We start from the raw sequence: 14,817 nt of genomic DNA on the forward strand, positions 1-14,817 counted from the left end.
TTATATAAATTATAAAGTGTGGGCTCTGAAGGTGATGGTGGTGTGGGGATAATGCTGCAGAAACAGTGGAAGCTTCCAGTTCTAAGGACTAAGCTACGGAAAGATTTGTGGGACAAACTAATACGCCTCTTGAACACAGGTAAAATTGAGAATTTTTGGACCATTGCGAGAATTGGTACATTCACATGGATTTAACAAGTAGACACAACAGCTTCCTGAAGGAAATGGGTCTTCTGGCATCCTGTGATGGTTAATAACATCAAGTTGACAAGATCAAGGAGACATCACAGGCCAGGCCTGTGAGGAACTACCTTGATTCAGTTGATTGTGATAGAAGCGGGTGGCGCCATTCCCTAGGCTTGGATCCTGGACTCGATTGAAAAGAGAAAGGGAGCTGAGCAGAGGCATCTTTGTTCTCTGCTTCCTGACTGGGGATGCAACGCGACCAGTTGTCTGAGCTCCTACCTCCAGGACTGTCCTACCATGACAGACACTGAAGTGTGATCCTAAAGAAACCCTTTCTTCCTCAGGTTGTTTTTGTCAAGGCATTTAATCACTGTACCCATAGGAGTTGAGACACAGTTGAATGGAAATGCAAGAGGAAATTTCAGAACCTGTCCTCTACCCTGGCTGGGGGAAGGGGAATGTGAGGACAGATCTGCCTTGCTTCAAATGAGCATGGTGATCTGGGCTTCTCATATATAAAATGGGAGCGATGATAGTACTAAGTTAATAAGGTTTCATGACACAGATAGAAAAATGGCTGCACAAGAAGGTATTTAAAACATCTATGTTACAATTGTTATAAAGGGGAGAGTGTAAAAAAAGATAGAAACAGGAAAGTTGAGGGGAGAAGAAAAGCATTTTTCCTGGAGGGCCACTCTTTTCTTGGCTCCTTTCTGAGGGGCCATGCTTGGAGGGGGGTTAGCTGATCAAATAGCATGTAGCATCTGGGCCCAAAGGATAAAAGACCACTAGCCCTTCAGCATGGACATTTGCACATTGAGACTTCCTCCCTTTTTGCTGTAGGATGGGACTGATCACAGCTCAGAGTGGACCACATGGACTAGAAGTCAAGTTTATGTGGGAGGAGAGGAGAGGAGAGGAGAGGAGAGGAGAGGAGAGGAGAGGAGAGGAGAGGAGAGGAGAGGAGAGGAGAGGAGAGGGGAGAGAGGAGAAGGGAGAGAGGAGAGGGAAGGGGAGGGGAGGGAAGGGGAGAAGAGGAGAGGAGGGGAGGGGAGAGGGGAGGGAAGGAGAAGACAGGAGAGAAGAGGAGAGGAGGAAAGAGGAGGGAGAGGGGAGGGGAGGGGTGGAGAGGAGAGGAGAGAAGAGGAGAGGAGAGGAGGGGAGAGGAGAGGAGAGGGGAGAGGGTACAACCCTGCAGTTCCCACAGGAGGACAAAGCCAAAGAACTGGCTGACAATGATTAGGGGGTGGGTGAAGGCCTACTTTTCACCAGCCTATCCAATGGTTCCCATCTCTAGCATGCTTTAGTCACCGGAGAGGAAAAACAATCCTCTGGAATCTCTCGAATACTAGTGGAAAACAGTGGATACAAACAAAACACCTGGAAAAGGGGGCAGAGGAGACTAGAATCAGGTAAAGTCATGGGGCCCAGGCCTCTGAAGTACAAGTGGGGTACGGGTGGGGTAGGCTGGGAAAGCAATCCAGATCTTGACTAAAGACATACTAGGTAGAAATCCATTCAGACCTGAGTGAGAAAACGGTGTTCTAGGTGGCAAAAACTGTCCCACCTCTGAGCTCCACAGCTATCCAGAGAGGTGCTGGCATGTAAAGCTGCATGGGCCCCACAGTGATGAATCTGGATTTCAAACATGAACACACTGGATGAGCAGGCTATGCAGTTCCTCATAATAAATGTCAGCATTGCGAAGGACCCAGCGAGGCCTTGCTTCCAGGGACTGCAGAGTTCCTCTGAACTCTAAGCAGTCACCTCTCACATGCCAGCCTGCAGCTCAAGGCTGACATGAATGTGCATGTGAGACCCTTCCTTAGTGAGCAGAGTAGTGAGATACTCTAATTTATGCTGAGGACCATGGTCAGTGGGGGATAGTTGTATGTGTGTTACAAAGAAATCTGCATAAGAATAATGTGTATTGGGGGCGGGAGAGATGGCTCAGCAGTTAAGAGCACTGGCTGCTCTTCCAGAGGACCTGGGTTCAGTTCCCAGCACTCACATGGCATCTCACAGCTGTCTGTAATTCAAGTTCCAGTGGATCTGACTCCCTTACAAAGACATGCAGGTCAAACACCAATGCATTTAAAAATTTAAAAAAAGAATAATATGTACATATTCAATACCAGGACAAAGCCACCCCCTGCCTCACCAGCCCAAGTGTACCTACTTCTCTTGGGCTGGGGGTGGGTGGGTGCAGATACTTTAGATTTTTTGCTCGTTAGCCTGGAACAAATTTACACTTGTCTTAGGAAACATACAAACTGTTTCCAGTAATTTTGAGAAACTGTGTGCTCCTCACCGTATGGCCACACGTGTGCAATAACAGAGCCCGCAGCACGCCCGTGGAAGGGAATAACAGTTCTTTTACTTAGAGAAAGGAAGGATAATGGTTACTTAGAAAGTGTCCCAGACAGCCTGTCAAACTGAATTCAGAGAGTTGGAGTCTGACTCCAGGGCCGAGCTGGCTGGCTGAACTCCCCTGAGATTGGGGTTTCCTGCCTGCCAGGGCTTAGAGACAAGGATTCTTTGTTTCCAGTCTCTCTCTCTCTCTCTCTCTCTCTCTCTCTCTCTCTCTCTCTCTCTCTCTCTCTCTCTCTCTCTCTCCTCTCCTCTCCTCTCCTCTCCTGTCTCTCAAAAATAAATAAATAAAAACAAAAATAAAAAAGCCAACACATCTTTGAAAGAGGGTCAGATAGGAAACAGACAAAACATCAACTCTGGAATTTCAAAGAAAACAGTTAAAAAAAAAAACTGGAGAGAAAGCTACTGTTTATCCATAATATCCATATCACAAACCTTGCCTCTGGACCACAAAACAAAAATAGCTAGGAAACACACATCTGCACCCTCACCCACACACCCTCTCTCTGTCTGTCTGTCTATCTGTCTGTCTGTCTGTCTCTCTCTCTCTCTCTCTCTCACACACACACACACACACACACACACACGCGCACACACACGCGCACACACACACACACACACACACACACACACAGACACACACACAGAGCTCATGTCCATGGTTTCTATGCTCACTTACCCTCCCCACCCATAAACTCACAATTTGAGTGCTGGTCCTCCCAGAGTGTGAGTCTAATAGCACATCACTCTCATCCACTGTACGTGTGTGACGAACAAAGACTCTACTCATTTAGATTTTCCCCATCCATACAAAACTTATCTGCATCTTCACAGTCATGGAAAATTTCTAAGATACGTAAAAGAGAAAAGTCTAACGAAGCCTGCCCCAATTACTCTGCCTGAACAATTATGAATCCATGGTCTATCTCAGTTCAGCTCTACCACACTACCCCTGGGCCTGAGAATTGTGAGGTAAACTCCTGGTTCCTGCTTCTGACTTCTTACCTGACCTTCCGGTTTCACCATGAAATGCCTAAGTGCACTGTCTCCCAGGTCTGTGGAAGCCACTGCTAGAGACCTACGCAAGGATTCTTTCCTCACAGATGTCACCCACTGACACTCTGTTCATTGGTTTAGGGACTTACCTTTTTTAAAAATACAACCTAGAACACCCAGGGCCCCAGGGGACAGTGCCGACACAAATACCCTAGACTCATAACCCCGCTATTTCTATAGTTGCTCCAGCTCTTTCAGAGGCCTCCATATTTCACCCAAACCTCTCAAATGATAACATCCAGAACTTCTATGGGGAAGCTGTGTGCAGGGGGCAGCAGGAAGACTTTCTGAGGCCATACTGTTTATCTCTCATGTTTGGTTGATGTTTGAATGGCATCTCTTGGCTATCATATTCCCAGCATTCAGGAAAGTATACTGTATGGAACAAACCCTCCAAAAGTGAAGGAGTCAATGAATGACTGGGAGAGGAGAGAAAGAATCACAGAATTTGAGTCTACTCCTCATTAAGGTACTGACCATCTACATCATTTGCATGAATATACAGGGTCAGCGAGATGGCTTGGTGGGTAAAGGCACTTGCTGCTAAGCCTGAAGATCTGAATTCAAATCCTAGAACTTATGTGGTAGAAGGAACTAACTCTGGGTTGTCTCTGACCTCCACATTCAAGCTATAGCACATGTAAACAACCCTACCACACACAAAATAAATGAACGTAATTAAAACATTAAAAATTAAAAAAAAAATAACCCTATACAGGTTGAATCTCTCATACAAAATGCTTGTAGTCAGAGGTGTTTCTGATCATAGACTTTTTAGGTTAGTGTGTGACTTTGGCTGGGCCCACACATTTTTATGGTCTCTGATTTCTTGCCATATAAAAGGTATCCAGTGGATTTTCAGTTGTAGTACTTCTTGACTTTTGATTCCTTTCTTACCCTCAGAGATCTTGAATGTGACATGTGACTTTGCATTTGTGGGTGTGGTTTTATGGCATTTCTTGGCGTTTCATAGGGGTCTCTCCCTAGGAAGTGTTTGAGCAACTTGACTGTCTTGGTACGGTAGAGCTCAGACAGTGCTGCACACCCCATCAGAGCACAATGTCTTCACATCATTAGCAGCTGGTAACCCTCAAATACATTGGAATATTTCCCCAACAATAATGTTAATTACTATTATAATTTTTCTCATAAATCATAATAATGTACTGTTATTAATATAATTTTATCAAGCATTTTTGGCACGTCAGACATCATGCTGGCTTACGAGGGCATGGCAATTATCCTCATTTTATACATGAGGAAATGGAGTGTTGTGGCTTAATCGGAAATGTCTCCCACAGGCTCATGTTTTGGATGCTTGCTCCCCAGTGGGTGGTACAGTTTCATGGAAATCTTTAAGAGAGATACTGGCTGGAGGAAGTGGATCCCTAGGGGTAGACCATTGAAGGGTATAGCGTAACACTCCATCCCTGTCTAGCTCTCGGCCTCCCTGCCCCCTGGTCCACCACCATGTGAAAGCCTGCTACCACATGTTCTCCCCGTCGTCATCACACATGCCTCAGCCCATGCTTCCTTCACCATGATGCATGGAAGCCTCTCTCAAACCACAACGTTTCTAAGTTTCCCTGTGGAGTTGTTTCTGCTGGGTACTGTGACAACAACCCAAATACCACAGTGAGACAGTAAAAAGCAAACTTTTGCCCATGGTCACACTGTAGTCTCATCCGTGTGACACTGGGATAGGGAGTGAGCGTCTGCCTCAGGTGAACAGAAAACATTCATCAACGAATGTTTAAGATGCTGAGATTAAAATGTGGGAAGCAGCCCCCAAGGAACCAAAGAAAACCTATGCTGGGTTGAGTCCTGTTCTGTCCCCAAACAGGGGTGTCATCTAAGGAAGGCTGTGAGCTCTTGGCCTTATTGCCCTTATCTGCAGAATGGGGACAAAGGGTAACAGACCTGCGGTTTCATAGCAAAGGTGGGAGGCACAAATGGATAACGGATGTGAAAACATTTGGTAAATACTAAAAGGCTACAGAGAAGGATTGCTCTTCCATGCTGCACCCTTGTCCTTGACATTCTTGAGAGGAGACGCTCTCTTAAGCATGGTCCATACATATTAGTTGAGCATTCTGCTTATGGGACACAGAGGTGATTTAGTCCCTCTCTTCTCAATCCTTGGCAAGTAAGAAGACAGACTTTTTAATCCATCAGTCAAGGTAACTGCCAGTGATGGAGCCTTCTGCAGACCATCCACCCTTGGCAGCCAGGGCGGTTGGTGGTTTTCAGTTTACACATTGGGCATCAGGTCTCAAAGGTTCCAGGTGGGGGCTAGAAGCTCAGCGCTTCACCAGCCCTTGGCAGCTGTGAGTTCCAGGAGTTAAGGAACAAGGAGCTCAATATCCTCTGCCTTTTGGAGAACTAGAGGTATTTAGGCAGATGCAGGATAAGGGTTAAGGAAATGAGGACTTGGGCATGCAGAGGGGCTTGAAGATGGTGGCTCACTCTTGCCTGTGGTGAGGCCACTAGGGACACAGCAGGGGGCCCTGCAGCAGGAGCTGCCCAGAAAAACAAAGAGGAGCCGGGACCTTGGACCTACAACCCAGAATCTGCAGTCCCACTCTGGATTCCAGCATTCAGGACAGGGAAGAGCAGAGAGGAGACAAGTTTGACTCTAGAATGCTTGCGTGGAAAGGCCACTTAGCTTCTAAATCTTCATTGTTCTCCCATAAACTCAAGTTAGCAACACCCGATCTTCCCTTAGAGGGTCGAATGAGGACACAAAAGCAGGGAGCTTCTGGGATGTGAAATGCTATACTCATACCCAGGTGTCAACAACAGTAATAATGACATGATCAACGGCGAGAGTCCTTTCACTCACCTATGCTTACAATCAATATATCCACAGGTCTTTGTCTAGGATGACCTGGGGACAGGCAAGGTCAGAAGGAGCCAGAGTAGCCCTGAGATGTGTTGGTTACTCTCCTTCTGTACTACGAAGCAGGGCTTGTCAAGCTAGGTAGCAGGTTAGGAGAAGCCTGGAGAACTTAAGGGAAAAAAAAATTCTTGGGCCCTGTAGGCACCCAGTAGAGATTTAGAATGAATCCATTGTGTTTGGGCCTGGGCATCAGTATTTGTTTTTATTTTTGCATTTACATTTTTTGAATAAACATTACCACTTGAACCACTTCTAAGTGTACAATTCAGTGGGACTCTACACACTCAAAGGCGGAGAGGCTGTCACCAGCTTCTGTCTCTAGCGCTCTTTCTACCTTCAGTCAACCCAAGTCCTTCTCCCCGCCTGCAGTCTCTGGGGGCCAGCCCTCATTCCATCCAGTGAGTGCCAGGGCTCCAGAGAGGGCAGTCATAGAGGACCTGTCCCGGGACATCAGTGTTTTACAGACTCTACAAGGGGCTGTCTGTGCATTCAGGACCGGGGGTCTGGCCAAGGGGACGCTGTGTATGAACTCATTTCTGGAAAGAGAAGAGGGATGTAGCTGGAGGCAGTAGTGAAACCCTACAGGGACAGAGAGAAATCTTGCAAAAATTGGAATTTCTGCACCAAATTACATTTTGGAAAAGATAGCCAGAAGGAAAAGACTGTATTTTTGAGGAGGAACTTTGGCAATGAGTGCCATTAAATTATACATATTTTACAAATACATAATGTTTATGTACATACTCTGGGAACTCAGAGTGATATTACAAAGTATATATGCAATGTGTGACAACCAAGTCAAACACACTGGCATATCCTTCACTTCATAAATTTAATCCCTGGGGCTAGGGAGATGGCTCACTTGGTAAGGTGCCTGTGGATCAAGCATGGAAATTGGAATTTGGATCCCTGGCATCCATTATTAGCCTGCTGTAGTGTGGGTCTGTGATCCCAAAGCTGAGGAGGTAGAGGTGGGGGGGATTCTGGAGTTTACTGGGCAGCCAGCGGAGCTCAATGGATGAGTTCCAGGTTCAATGAGGGACTCTGTCTCAAAAAATTAGAGTGTGAAGCAACCAAGGGAAACACCTGATGTCAGCCTCTAGCCCCCACATGCGTGTGTACAGATGTGTACAAGCATCCACACGCACACATGCACACACCCTCAAGCATGCAGTCACACACATACAATTGTTTTTAATTGGTGATATCCAAAACCCTCCTACTGGCTGTTTTGAAATAGTGAATCAGTTGTTGTCAACCAGTTTTCCTACTGTGCTCTAGAAGCTTTCCCTGGGTTCCAACCACACCACTGTCTCCACCAGCCACTCCCTCTCGGCAACCATTCCACTCACGTCCTTCCCAGACTCTAGGAACAACCACATCTCTCTCCTGTGACAGAGACTTAGGGACTTTCCTTTCCATACACCGAGGAGCTACCAAACCATTCAGGGAGCCACTTGCCTCTTGTCCCACCCTTCTTTACAGAGCGGAAACAATAACAGCCGATTCACAGAAAGGTGCAAAGCTCAAAAGCCAAGTATGTGCACATGCCTGGCACACTCCAAAGTCTTGCACAAGGGACAGCTATGGCTGCTGCGGAAGTGGGTCACCATAACTTCTGTCCTTGTTTACTTTTTAAATACATTAAATTTGGCAGCTAAAGGCAGAGAACGCTCAACAGTTCCAGCTGGGTTCAACTTTGACTCTCAACAGGGTTCAAGACCTAAAGATCCGTGACAATCAACTTTTGAAATGTTACCTTACTTTCTGCATAAAATAACCCTTCGATGTCTGCAGTCAGTTTTCCAGGAGATGGGCTAAAAGGATGATCATGCCGTTCTGAACTAAAACAGCGTTCTGGCTGCTAAGTACCACGAAGACACACTGACAGACATCATCTCTTCTTTGCTTTGTGCCTGATGCCAGCCAGCACCTGCCCTTTGCGGAGCTGGGAGCAGAGGCACCCATGGGCACACGCCCAGCTCTGAATTGAGTGCTGTGTGTGCCTCTTATTCAAAAAAAAAGACGGAGTCAAGGTGGCATTGATGTCTTCTATTTCTTTTTCCATTTAATATTAAAAAATAAAGATAGCTATTAGGGAAAGAGAGAGGCAGGGAGGTGGGAAGAGGGTGAAAGGGAGGGGGGGAGTTTGTTAGCTTTGTATTGCTAATGTACTTTGTTTTGTGGCAGGCTGGGTTGTTCAGCCAGACTACCGAAAGGCGAAGGCAGCCGCTTAAGTGGAGAGCTTTCCTGGGGACAAAAGACGCACCTGCAAGGCACAGGCTTAATCGTCTCTAGAGGCCAGGGCCGAGGCTAGGAGATAAATGGCCCGCACCACCTGAATGGGGCAGCCGGTGCGTTTGCCTGGATGCTACAGTCAATCCATTTCAGAAGAGGGTTGCTACCCAGTAGGAGCTGGCAGCTCCTGCAAGCAGCCTGAATGAGGCAGCAGCGAGACAAATGCACTCTCCACACAAAAGGGCCAGCGGAGGAGGGGCTCCGGCTGGCAGGTAGAGGGCAGAGGGCTGGGGGCTGCCCGACTTCTCAGCAGGAAGGAGTTGGTTAGCAACACATTTCAATGTCACAAAACCAGCTTTTCCGCCTAAACCTGTATTTTAACCCAGTATGACAAATAGCCCATTGGTTTTATCCAGTCCAAAGTCTCATTGGTTTATTCTGATGGTACCAGCACGCTGTACACTAAATCTTAATTCAGTAGTCCAAAAGCTTGCCTTCCCTTCCCTCTCCTTCCCTCGCGTTCTTCCCTCGTGTTTCTTCCTCTCCTCTCCTTCACTCCCCCTCCTTGGTCGTTCCTCCTTGCTGTCCTTCTCTTTCTCCCTCTCTTCAGTGCTACCTGCCCTTCTTTCTCTCCAAACCTGCAAGCTGTGCCTCCATCCTCAGCCATCTCAGAAGCCGAGAGCTCTAGAGTCAGCCCTTGACCCTCCTTAGAACTCTGCACCTCACCCAGAGTCTGAGGACCTGGATGGGATGAATCAAGTGACTGGACCTCAGTGGATTTGTCATGAAAATAATATTCTCTGCTACAGACATGTGTGACATGATGTTACAGGAGGTCGCCAGGCTTGTAGACCGAGTGGGCAGACCTTCAGCTCTCAGGCCAACCAAGCATCTGATTTGGAGAATCAGTGGCCAAAACAAGACTAGGTAGGGTAATAGAGCAGAAGGAAGGAAAAAGAAAACCACCTAAAAGCAGAATCATTATGTTGTATAATCTTGCCATTAAAGGTCCTGGCCTGTATCAAGTCATACACTGTTAGCAGGAAACACAGAGTCCTGTGTGACTGAAGGTGCGATCTGGAGTGAGACATGTGGGGATGTTTGGGTCTCTGCTCCCTTCACACTCCATGAGAATTTGGAACCTAATGTTGTCTTTCCAGAGAAGAACCTGCAGCGGTGCTGAATCCTTTTGTCTCTGTCCAATTTTGTGATGGAGTAGGTCAAGAAAGACTAGGACTGGAGAGTGTCCAGGAAGAGAGATGCCTGTCAAACGCCTATCGTCCCACCAACCCTACTCCAAGGATTTCATCTGTGGACTGCCCCCCTCCTCCACTGCCGTGGGAAGATTGGTTTTCACTCTTTCTTTGGTTTCTAATAATTATTTGCTTTTATTTTCTCCATTAATTAAGCAGATATCATGAACTACTCATCCATTTAAATGCTAAAATCAGACAGTATCTGGTCCAATTCTACAATATTATAATGTCATAAATAAATGAGTGTGCTCCCCCCCTCGTGTGCATGTGTGTATGTGTGTGTGTGTGTGTGTGTGTGTGTGTGTGTATGTGTGTGTGAGATGCTGGATCAAACCCAAGGCTTCACACATTCTGAACAAGCATTCTACCAACTAGCATGAGCTCCAGCCCCTGCTGACTATGAAATGCTACTTTAACGTTCACTAAAATCATTTTTTGAGACAGTTTTCTTTCGTTCTGAACAAAACTAGTTGAAATCAAATGAGGAGTTTGATGAAACCAACCCGAACTAGACCAGACCAACCTATACTAGACCAAATCTTCAAACTACCATTTAAACATGAATTGACAAAGCTAAAAGTTTTTCAGGAGAAAACCCTGAAAACGAAACTTTACGAGGTAGACAGACACACAATCTATTATCTTCACCAGGACAGCCCCCAAGTGTCAGCTTGGAAAGTTAGCAGAATCCATTGTTCTCAAGAGGGAACACCCTTTTCTTTCAGGGGTGATGTCTTTAAATTATATCCTTGTGGTGTTTTTATGAGAGACTTCAAAGCTTCTCTTGTAGTTTTGAAACTAGTGGCAGAAGGAGGGAAAACATCTTTTAGAATTTTTTTTTTTTAAGTTTTGTGTACTAGAAAAATAGTTTCCTGATCAAGAAATTGGTGTCCAGACCTGGCATTTCCCACCTGTCTGAACAGTATGAAGCTGTGCTGTGTCTGGTAGTAGAGGGAGTCTGGGCATACGAGGGGGCGGACTTACCTTCCTTGACACTCAGCCGTGAGGACTGGTCTGTGTGGGAGGTGGTATTGTAGGCCAGCAGTGAACCTGAAATAAAAGCAAAAACTAAATGTCATACAAATTCAGTTTAGATCTAGAATGTTCCCCAAAGGTCTGTGTGTTAAAGCCAGGGTTTCCAGCATGTTGGTATTAAGTAGAGGAAACTTTAGAGATGTAGTAGGAGGCCTACTGATCCTTTGGGTGGGACCCCACCTCTGAGGTGGTGATGCTGTAACAGGAACTTGCCCCCTGTGTCAAGGAAAGCAGAACTCAACGCACACAGAGTGGCTCATTGACTCTTCAGGCATCTTAGAGCTCTGATGTACGTCTTCTAACATGAAGCTCTGGTGTAAACATCTCTGTATCAGGCACCAGTGAAGCCATCGGATAACTGGTTTTTGGTTGTCACTGCATGTAAAACACATGCTCCCTTTTTTCCCCCCCAAAACTAGATTTGTCCCTTTGTTTAAAGTGAACCCAAGAGTTTTTATTTTGTAAAATGGAGGCATTTTTGGGATTCTTCTCATGATTCTCCTGGGGACATTTTGAAAAGCCGTCAAAACTAGGGCTGGGATCTGCTTTTACAAAGGACACCATGAACTTAACACATGTGTTTGAGGCTAAAAAAGCCTTTCTAAAACAACTCTTGTCCCTGGGGCATGTGGCTAAGGGGACTGACGGGAGGCCGGGCTGGGAATGGTTTGGTGGTTTGTCAGTCGGTCTCTTCTTAGCCTTCAGTCAGGGAGGGGCTCAGAAGCAGAGTGGTGTGTGTCTCCCCCCACCCCCTGCTATGAATGAGTGTTGAGCATCCAGAGAAAGTATGGGTCCTACCAGGGCAACCAAGGACTCCTCCTGGGACATAAGACCCCTAGCTCAGGTACCTATCCTTTCTAGCTCTGTAGTAGTTCCCAGATGAAAATCAGGAGACAGATGGGTGATATTTAGAGATTACTATATGCTGAAGTGCAGATATGTGGATAGCATTTTTTTTCTAAGTGACACAGCCACCCCAATGCAGATGCAACATTCTGTTTTCAAGAACACCAGTGAACAAGCAACAGACTCATTTTAGTTTAAGCGATCACACTTCAAAGTGACAAGTTCATCTGAGTATAGGTCCATCAGCATAGCTCCTCTGGGTCACGTGGCCCTCATCTGTGCTGGGTGAAGAGTTACACCTACTGAATGGGGATGGCGGCTGTGAGGCTTCTATAAAACCAAGCCTGGACGGTGTGCAGCACAGACCCTCACTTGTTTTCAGCGTTTAGTCGAAGCTAGCAGTTATCATGACTGCTTTCAGTTACAGAGAATGGAAACCCTTTACACAAGAGCTGCGGGCACTGGCCTTGCCGTCTGGAATTCCAGCTAGGAATGGGTCCTGCCGCAATGAGAAATAATCCTCCGTGACCGGACAGAGCTTCAGAAATGGAACCAAACGTTCCAAGAGAATACCCAAAACCTCTCAGGGGTAAGACCAAGAATGTCTGTACCTCTGTCCCAGGCATTTTCTCCCTCGGGCAGAAACTCGCTGCTACAGCAAATAAAGAAAAATGATGGTCTCTGAGCAGCGAGTCATTAGTACGAAGTTAGGCCAGAGACGGGGCTCAGATAAACCACATTTATTAAATTTCCCCACGGTCAGAGTTCCTCTCTGAGCACACGTGAAGCCACAGGAAACTCCCAGAATGCCAAGAGAAAGGGTTGCCTGACCTCCACAAAGCCTGCATGAAATACATATTTCATGGTAACCTAGGGGAGAGATTTTGCCCCAAGACTGTCTTGGTTCAAGTTTCACTGGAGGAGAGGAAACCTCCATGGGGGAGGGGCTGGCCTCTCCCCAGGGGTACAAGTTTTCTTCTCACTGGTTTTTATTTTACCAGGTCCTCAGGCTACCAAGGAGGCACCCTGCATACTTTTTTTTTTTTTAAGGCAATTTGTCCAGTTGCTGGAAAGTCCTTCCTGGAGTCTAGCCTCCAGTTTGGTGGCTTTGGGTTTCCTCTTCCTGCTTTGAGGATCTGAGCAAGCAGTCTTAGTGCTGCTGAGTCCTGCAGAGTTTCCCCAGTACCAACAGCCCTAGTCAATGGCTAGACAGGGCAGCGCTCCTGAACCACATTTGCACTGCCAGGCACACTCGTGTGTGTGTGTGTGTGTGTGTGTGTGTGTGTGTGTGTGTGTGTGTGTGTGTTTTGTTACAGAATGTATCACTGGGACCTGGGGCCAGCTGATTAGGCCAGGCTGGCTGGCCAGCAAGGACGAGGGGGGGGGTGCAGATATCCATCTGTTTCCACTTCTCCAGAGCTGGGCCAACAAGGGTATGCTGCCATCACTGGCTTTCCTACATGGGTTCTGGGATCGCAATCAGGTCTTCAGGCTAGCATGGTAGGCACTGTCTCGACTAAGCTATCTCCACATTCTCCCATACACCACCACTTAGTCCCTGTAGGAGCCTTGCAAAGCCAGGCATAGTCTCCTTCCACTGCTGGGATCAGCATTCTGAGAAGTCAAGCCAGACGCTTACGGTCACACAGCCAGAGGCGCAGGAGACCAGGAGATGGGACCAACTGACTGGCTGCTCTATAAGACCTGCCCTCAGTCCAGAAGCTGAAGCAGCCTTTAGGTTGAATCAGCACAGCTAAGACGGGCAAGAAAGTATGTGTGTTTATTCCAACCCTCCAGAGGCGAAGACAAGAGGATCACTGAAAGTGCCAGTAGCTGAGATTCATAGAGAGACTCTGTCTCAGAAAGATATCAATCAATAAACCAACAAAATAAATAGAGAAATGAAAGTAGTAAAGATGGAAAGAAGGAAGGGAGGGAGGGAGGGAGGGAAACAAACGGTACTGGAAGGCAGATGCAGGTGCCTTGGGGCTAGTTGTACATTGCAATTTTCATAACTCCCTGCATGCTATGCTTTCATTTAAACTGTTGTCCACTCAGGTATTTCTGTCTGTGTGACAGGACACACACATATGCATGTATATGTACCTGTTGATTTGAGACACATTTGCTCTAAAATGCATGAAGCTGGAGCTGCTGGGAGTGAAATGGCCTTCCAAGGCCAGAGCTTGAGGACAAGACTAATTTTGTTTTTTCCTCTTCTTTCCTCCTCGCTCTTTTCCTACCATTCCTTCTCCTCCTCTTTTTCCTCTTCTTTTTTTCTTTATTGAGACAGGTTCTCATGTATCCCAGGCTGGCTTGACATTTGTTATACAGCTCATAATAATCTTAAATTTCTGATCCTCTGGCTTCCACCTCCCAAGTGCTAGAGATTACAGACACTGGCCACCACACCCAGTTTATAGGGTGCACAGGATTGAATCCAGAGTGTCCTGCACACTAGGTAAACACTGTACCACCTAAGCTACGTCCTCAGCCCAACAAGGGCATTTTCCATTCGAGTCCATTCTAAACTGGACTTCTGAGAGCTGAAAGGAGGCAGGTAGGGGAAGATGGGAAAGGGCTTTGCAGGCGTGAGGCTCTGAAATTCCTTCAGCTCTGTGGTCTCTCTAGTTTGCTTTTTATCTGGGACACCTGGAGCAGTGGAGGCAAGGGACCCGGTGCAGATCCTTTGTCTCTGCCTCCTTCAGTGTTATCACGGAGCCCAGCAGCATCGACCTCCCCAAGCCCAGCCAGCCAGCAGATCCCTAGCTTCCTTTCTCTGTGCTTCAGGCAGCAGCAGCCCTAAATGAACACTGGGAGGGCAGAGGAGGGGAGTTGGCTTCTATACATTGAACAACAGGCCAGCTACTAGTGAGTCTGAGGCCACTGGCCCTTTATCTTGTTGGAGTCCTGCCTTCCTTTCCAGGC

At 46.9% G+C, this 14,817-nt stretch overlaps 1 protein-coding gene across 1 annotated transcript in view; it reads right to left on the minus strand.

The window, feature by feature from the left end:
- Fli1 (Fli-1 proto-oncogene, ETS transcription factor) overlaps positions 1-14,817 on the minus strand; it is a 121,272-nt gene that overhangs the window by 20,228 nt on the left and 86,227 nt on the right. Inside the window, exon 5 of the mRNA XM_059267579.1 lies at positions 10,993-11,058. Within this exon, the coding sequence (XP_059123562.1) occupies positions 10,993-11,058 (66 nt within the window). The remainder of the gene's footprint in view (positions 1-10,992; positions 11,059-14,817) is intronic.

The sequence above is a fragment of the Peromyscus eremicus genome, chromosome 7 (assembly GCF_949786415.1).
Source record: "Peromyscus eremicus chromosome 7, PerEre_H2_v1, whole genome shotgun sequence".
NCBI classification, from domain to species: Eukaryota; Metazoa; Chordata; class Mammalia; order Rodentia; family Cricetidae; genus Peromyscus; species Peromyscus eremicus.